At 38.8% G+C, this 7,949-nt stretch overlaps 1 protein-coding gene across 3 annotated transcripts in view; it reads right to left on the bottom strand.

Moving 5' to 3' along the window:
• ipo11 (importin 11) overlaps window positions 1-7,949 on the bottom strand; it is a 458,122-nt gene that overhangs the window by 414,383 nt on the left and 35,790 nt on the right. For all 3 annotated transcript variants that reach the window (XM_043689423.1, XM_043689430.1, XM_043689427.1), the window contains exon 2: window positions 1,087-1,231. In XM_043689423.1, the coding sequence (XP_043545358.1) occupies window positions 1,087-1,224 (138 nt within the window). In that variant the 5' untranslated portion in view covers window positions 1,225-1,231. The remainder of the gene's footprint in view (window positions 1-1,086; window positions 1,232-7,949) is intronic.

The following is a 7,949-nucleotide window of genomic DNA, read 5'->3' as shown; positions in this document are numbered from 1 at the left end:
CCTATTGTACTCTCTGCTACTTTCTCCCCACCCCCACCCTCCTCTAGCTTATCTCTCCACCCTTCAGGCTCTCTGCGTTTATTCCTGATGAAGGGCTTTTGCCTGAACTGCTGCACTCTTCCAGCACCACTAATCTAGAATCTGGTTTCCAGCATCTGCAGTCATTGTTTTTACCCTGTGACATACACCGGATGCACAGCAGCAACTCATTAAGATTCCTTTGACAGCGCCATCCAAACCACTCGCTATTCTGAGTAGGAACTAAATTATCATCGGAGCAGGCAAATCAACGTTTCGGGCTGGAGCCCTTCATGGCTCTGGCCCGAAACGTCGATTTTCCTGCTCCTCAGATGCTGCCTGACCTGCTGTGCTTTTCCAGCAACACACTCTCAATTCTGATCTCCAGCATCCGCAGACCTCACTATCTCCTACTAAATTATCATTCCCTTTCAGGCATCTGGATCAAAATCCTGAAACTCCCTTCCGAGCAGAACTGAAAGCATGCCTACACTTCACAGACAACATTGGTTAAAAAAAAACACATCACCAACACCTTCACAACAGCAATTAGGGAAGGGTAATAATTGATGTTAGTATTCCACAAACAAAAAAAAAAACTGGGAGTATCTTCCAAGACTCCAGATCAACATTAAAACTGGCTAACATTTGTCGCAAATATCTCAACCATGTTTCTCAGAGTTCCAAGAAAGATGTCAAATATATTTTTGTTTGTGAATTTTCTGAAAAATATGGTCCAATTGCATTCAGCAAATTAGCATGAAATCTGGTCATACCTAAGCACAGTAACCCCGAAACATTTATATTTAAGAAAGAGATAAAAATTAATGTCTTAAATTTTTATTCAATGTCTAAGCAATCTTAAATATGGATATATTTAAAATGCTACAAAATAACAATTTTTAAAATGAATTTAAAAAACAAGTTGTCGACTCACCATGCCATGTAATATTATTAGAAATTTAGACTAATTACTTGTGTAACCACTAGTTGCATATCAAGCTGTTGTGTTTGTTTATCCAACAAGCTACACTGGGAAGTGGCTTCATGCTTTTAAGTATAACTCACCAACAAAGTTGAATAGAAACCAGGTTGTGTCTCCCATTGCTTCAACTGCTCCTCAGCTGGCTTCAGCACAGCTGTGTCTTGACTAGAAGCCTGAGTCAAAGTCTGCAGGACAACAACGCTAGCACAACTAATATCCATAGAGAACCTGGCAAGGAAATAAGAAGTATTATCAACATACAAAATAGCAAGTGAAGCCTGGAAAATGAGCAAAGGTAGTAATTTTTCTACTGTTTAAAACAGCTTAGTTCAGTAAATTGGTTAGCTCAGTTAGGTAGAAGGCTAGTTTGAAAGGCATAGCAAAAGCAACAGCACGGGTTCAAATCCCATACCAGGACAGGATACCATGAAGGACCCACTTTCTCAACCTAGTCCCTTGTTTGAAGTGTGTTGACCCTCAGGTCAAACCAGTACCAATCATCTCTCTCAAATACACAGGCAGCCCTATGATCTGGTAAGACTATGGTGACTCTACCTTTACAACATATTAATTGCACTGCACAAAAATAATATTAATGCCATAAAAAAAATCAATGCCAACATCTTTACAAGAACATAGACAAATTTATCAAAAGATGCAAGTATTACTAATTAATCAGAATGACTCAAAAGCACACATAAGAAGCAGGAAGACATGGATGTATCTATCTGTACATGAGTCATTAAGGGTAGCTGAATACATAGGGAAAGCTGGATATCCAAAGAGACTTGGGATTTCAGGTACACAGAGATTAAAATGACAGAAACACATACAGAAAATAATTAGAGCAGCTTAGTAGGACTGAAGTATAAGGATGCAGAGGTTATGCTGCAGCTATACAAAAACCTGCTTAGACCTCACTTGGAGAATAGAGAGGAGGTCTGGGCACCACACCTTAGGAAGGATAAATTGGCCTTGACAGGGGAACAATATAACTTTACAAGAATGATGTGTGTACTTCAGGGCTAATGAGGAGAGATTATTCAAATCAGGCCTGTTTTCTCGAGAATGTACAAGGTTGAGGGTGATCTGACCGAAGTCTTCAAGCTATTAACAGGAAAAGACAAGGTAGGTAAACTATTTCCACTAGTTGGGGATTCTAGAACTACCATTCTGAAGAGGAGTTACTGGACACAAAATATTAACTCTGCTGTCTCTCCACAGATGATGCCAGACATGCTGAGTTTATCCAGCAATTTCTGATTTATTTTCAGATCTTCAGTATTGGCAGTTTTATAGTATTTTTTCCTAAATGGACTTCATTGGATGACCCAAATGTTTTACAGCCAGTTATTGTGAAAGGCATTTTGTAAATAAAAATTTTTCTTTATACCCCATTTCTGACACTTCTGAATTAAAAAAAAAGCTTTCAAATGATTTTATAAAAGGTCTGCACTGTATTGCATGGTGTCCTATTCGTTCTCACAAAAATTCAATCTTACTTATGGTAACAGAATTAACTTTTCCATTGCTCAGGACTGATCTGGCACAGCTACTAGGACAATAGTGTTGACTACTCCTTCAATTGTCTGCAATTAATTGCAACAACAAAATAACCTTGTAGAAAAAGTATGAAGAAATTGAAACACAGCACATTTATATTGGCATAGCAAATCACAAATATTTGTCTCTCACTATAAATATTCAAAGTATTCCAGATCAGCTGCTCACTATTTGCAACTCATTTAAGCAGATGCACTTTTCATGAACGAAGCTCTGATTCAACGTAATGAAGAATGCTCATTACTTGCTCATCTATTAGTTCAGGGTAAAAACAATGACTGCAGATGCTGGAAACCAGATTCTGGATTAGTGGTGCTGGAAGAGCACAGCAGTTCAGGCAGCATCCGAGCAGTAAAATCGACGTTTCGGGCAAAAGTCCTTCATCAGGAATAAAAAAGGACATCTATTAGTTCAGTCTGTCTGCACATTAAAAACTAAATGCAAAAATGCTTGATGAAAGAAACAAAATTTAACTAACATAAAATGTTGCATTTTTTAGGTCATCACTGCTTTTACACAATGCACCAGAGGCAAATTTATAAACATTATCGAAGAACACAATGAGTTTATTGTTGAAATCTGGGAAGTTTAGGTGAAAGACATCATGTTGTAAACAAAAATAAAATACAAAGCCAAGCTGGAAGCTCTGATGCGGTGACACACACTGTTTTTAAAAGCTTTTTCACTGTAAGCTAAGACAGAAGTGAGAAAAAGTTGAGGAGCCAGTTGAGTTGTTAAATTCATTTTGAATGAAAAATGGAAGCGATCCTCATCCCACAGTGAAACAGGATGAAAATTATAGGAAGTTATTGTCTTGGGTAAAAGCTACAAAGTCCTTTTACTAAATATTCCAAAATTCCCTGAAGTCTGGAAAGGGTTCTAGGGAATTGGAAAAATGCTAACATAAAGCCCTTATTCAAATGGGAGAGAAGCAAAATGTACAAAACTATAAATCAGTAATGTCTGACACTGAGAAATTGTTAGCATCCATTCAGGAAGTGCCTGTAGTAACAGGACATTTGGAAAGTTAAAACACAATCCATCAGATTCAAACAAAATAAATAAAGAACTGTGGATGCTGGAGATGTGACACAAAACAGAAATTGCTGGCAGCAACCACAGTTAAAGTTTTGAGTCCGATGATTCTTCATCAGAACTGACTGCAGCTATGAAGAGCTTGTATTTATGCTGAAGACAAGGGGTGGGGGGCATGGAGAGATAAGCAGATAAGTGGAGATGGAGTCCAGAAAAAAAGAGATATATGAAAGGAGTGGGTAAATGAGGGGATTATGGATAGCTGGTCAGGACAGCCCAACATTCCATGAGACAACTTTTTATTGTATCTGTGCTTTGGCTTTTAATGAATTTTATACATGGACCCTTAAGTCTCTGCTTAGAGTAATAGAGATCCACAACACAGGAAAAGGCACTTCGGCCCACTGAGTCTGTTCTTTCACAGTTCCTAGCGGTTCAATATCTAGAAAACACTCTGGTCTAGTTTTCTTTGGTTCAAAGTGCATAAATATTGGAAAGAACCCAAAGGTATTTATTGTGGCTTAGCAAATGAAATTTGAGATTAATGAAAACAAAGTTATCAAGAGACATTGATGAAGCAAATTGCAGTACCAAATCAGAAACAGATCAGTAACTGAAGCAGGACACAAGACCAAATTGAATGTTGCTTCCTGATATATACAAAATGATCTTTAAAATATAAAATTTAATACAATATTTAAAAGCTATACAAGGACGTTGCCAGGGTTGGTGGGTTTGAGCTATAGGGAAAGGCTGAATTAGTTGGGGCTGTTTTCCCTGGAGTGTTGGAGGCTGAGGGGTGACCTTATAGAGGTTTATAAAATCATGAGGGGAATGGATAGGATAAATAGATAATGTCTTTTCCCTGGGGTGGGGGTGTCAAGAACTAGAGTGCATAGGTTTAAAGTGAAAGGGGGAAGATTTAAAAGGGACCTAAGGGGTAATCTTTACACACAGCGGGTGGTGCGTGTATGGAATGAGCTGCCAGAGGAAGTGGAGGCTGGTACAATTGCATAGGCATCTGCATGGGTATTTGAATAGGAAGGGTTTGGAGAGATATGGGTCAAATGTTGGCAAATGGGACTAGATTAATTTAGGATATCTGATCGGTATGGACAAGTTGGACCAAAGAGTGCATAGGTTTAAAGTGAAAGGGGGAAGATTTAAAAGGGACCTAAGGGGTAACCTTTACACGCAGCGGGTGGTGCGTGTATGGAATGAGCTGCCAGAGGAAGTGGAGGCTGGTACAATTGCAACATAGGCATCTGGATGGGTATTTGAATAGGAAGGGTTTGGAGGGATATGGGTCAAATGTTGGCAAATGGGACTAGATTAATTTAGGATATCTGATCGGTATGGACAAGTTGGACCAAAGAGTCTGACTGTAAATACCAAAGTTAATGGATGAATACTTGATAACACAGTGCCATCTAGTGGTTCAAGATGCAAGCAGGATAAATACTAAATACATTAGGCTGGGAAATACCAAGTCTCTTTTCACTCTGCAGTACCTTACTTCAATCTACTAGCAGCAAACTTCTTTTTCTTCCTTCCAAAGGAGCCAAGTTCAAATTTTCCTGTATTTTCCTCATGGTAACAAACTTTTGTCCCTCTTGTCAACAACAAAGTTAGCTACCATTTATTCCATCTCTTCATCCAAATCATCAGTACAGACTGAAAATATGGAGACCTTAATACTGTTCTTTTTGGCAGTCCACTAGTTGCAGCTTTCCAACCTCAAAATGACCTAATTATTTCTACTCTCCTTCCTGTTAGCTCACTAATCCTATGCTTATACATTATTTCACTACATGATGCACTCTGTTTACATACTGACCTTTTTGAACAACTTTTGGAAATTTAAGGAGACACCAACAAGTTTCCCCTCATCAACCCTGCTTGTTATTCTAAAGAACTTGAATAAATTAGTCAAACACTATTTCCTCTGTCACAGAACAATGTTGAAACTACTTTTATTATGATTTTCTACAAGACCTCTGCAAATAATGATTTCTTGCATTTTCATGATAACATTTTTGTCTAACTGGCCCATGATTTTCTGCTCTCTGTCTTCTTCCTTTCCTTAAGAGTTGCCATCTTTTTTTTTAAACATTTTATAGGGCTTTTCCAGAATCTAGGGAAGTTTGGATCATTACAAATCCAAAGCAACTAGTTTCTTTTTGGTTATTCATTCACGGGATGAGGGCATCACTGGCTACGCATCATTTATTGCTTATCCCTAAGAATCAACCACATTGCTCTGGGTCTGGAGTCACATGTAGGCCAGACCACATAAGGATGGCAGTACCCTTCCCTCAAGGGCTTTAGTGAACCAGATGGGGTTTTCTGATAATCGACAACAGTCTTAACACTTGTTTCCAGTTTTTTTTTCTTAATTCAAATTCCAACATCGGCCACAGCAGGATTTGAACTTGGGTCACCAGAACATTACCTGTGTCTCTGGATTAACAGTCCAGCGATAATACCACTAGATCATCGCCTCCCTAATAGAAAAACTTATGGAATCAAAACAGCGGAGGTTCCGTCCCTGGGTTAACCTTTTGGTTAACATCCGAACACATTGATAATTGCACTACAGAGACCGGCGACTTTTCTGCAGCCGCGTCTTTTAAGATTCTTGGATGCAGATCATCAGATCCAAAGGACTTGTCAGTCTATTGTTCTAACAGCTTTCCCAGTATACTTTCCCAAGAGACAAATTGTTTTAAATTCCTGCCTCCCTTTTCCCTCTTAATTTCCAAGAATTTCTGAGATGTGCCCAATCACATTACACTGCCTCACACTCCTTTCCCCTCCCCACCCACGACTCCTTTTCTAAACAAGTTGCGTTGAGATACTACTCACTTGCTAAATTTTGTCAATGTCATTCAGGCTGGATTAATTTTTTTTGAGAGTCTACATATACACACCAGTATCTGTACAAAACAGAATACTACACAAGCTGTCTGTCTACAAATCTGGTTTCAGTGATCAAAGCACAATAAACTATTCCAAGCCATTGTGGGATTTTTAACAGGGGATTTTTGTTTTTTAAATTCCTCATTGCCATTTTCTTAAATATAGGGCATGGCATTGTCTTAGTCAAATGTAAAATAAACATCATTTACTGTAAAGGGTAGTCTTTATATTAACTCCAAGAACAACATTGGAGAAAGAGGGCTATTATTATTATTGTATACAACAATAGCAGAGACTTGGATTTTCTAATGTGGTCTACCTTCAGGTTGCAACAATTATCAAAACAGGCATGATCATGTAAATTACTATTTAAATTACAAATAAACTTGGAATAGTCCTGCAGGTTTCTATTCTCGAGATACACCAAGTTATTTTTCCTTAATTCTGATGACAGTTCCTACCCTCTATTAGATTTTCAGATAATCAATTCCAGAACACACACCACCAATTTCCCCTTGAATCTCCTCTAATCCTTCGAATTACTTAAATTCCACACTCAATGGTTATAGACCTCTTTGCAGATGGACAAAGGTCCTTCTTATCCACTCCACATTGGCCATGCATAAATGTTTTATTCGACTTGATTAAATCTCCCCTCAAGCTCTTAAGCTGTCAAGAAACCAATGAGTCTGTACAATCTTCCCTCATTACAAAAATTCTCTTTCCTTGTCACCATCGTTTCTGTGTTGAGGGATCAGAACTTCATGGAGCACTGTGACTGCAGTCTTGCTAGTGCATTATACAGTTCTTACATAACTTACTTGGTCTCATACATCACAAAATATGGAAAAAACAGAGACAAGAGCCAGCAGTTGATCATGCAGGACACGAAGGGGCAGTAGAAAAACTGAAGTCAGCAGCAATCAAAAGGAAAAGTATCCATTAGTTGGAGCCATACCTGGCAGAAAGGTATACTGTTGTAGTTAATAGACAATAGACAATAGATGCAGGAGTAGGCCATTCTGCCCTTCGAGCCTGCACCACCAGTCAATATGATCATGGCTGATCAACCTTAATCAGTATCCTGTTCCTGCCTTATCTCCATAACCCTTGATTCCACAATCCTTGAGAGCACTATCCAATTCTTTCTTAAATGAATCCAGAGACTGGGCCTCCACTGCCCTCTGGGGCACAGCATTCCACACAGCCACCACTCTCTGGGTGAAGAAGTTTCTCCTCATCTCTGTCCTAAGTGGTCTACCCCGTATTTTGAAGCTGTGTACTCTGGTTCGGCACTCACCCATCAGCGGAAACATGTTTCCTGCCTCCAGAGTGTCCAATCCTTTAATAATCTTATATGTCTCAATCAGATCCCCTCTCAGTCTTCTAAACTCAAGGGTATACAAGCCCAATCGCTCCAGTCTTTCAG

This window comes from Chiloscyllium plagiosum, chromosome 1 (genome assembly GCF_004010195.1).
Source record: "Chiloscyllium plagiosum isolate BGI_BamShark_2017 chromosome 1, ASM401019v2, whole genome shotgun sequence".
NCBI classification, from domain to species: domain Eukaryota; kingdom Metazoa; phylum Chordata; class Chondrichthyes; order Orectolobiformes; family Hemiscylliidae; genus Chiloscyllium; species Chiloscyllium plagiosum.
Note: the sequence above shows the minus strand (reverse complement) of the source record. Positions and strands in the feature narration are given on the sequence as shown.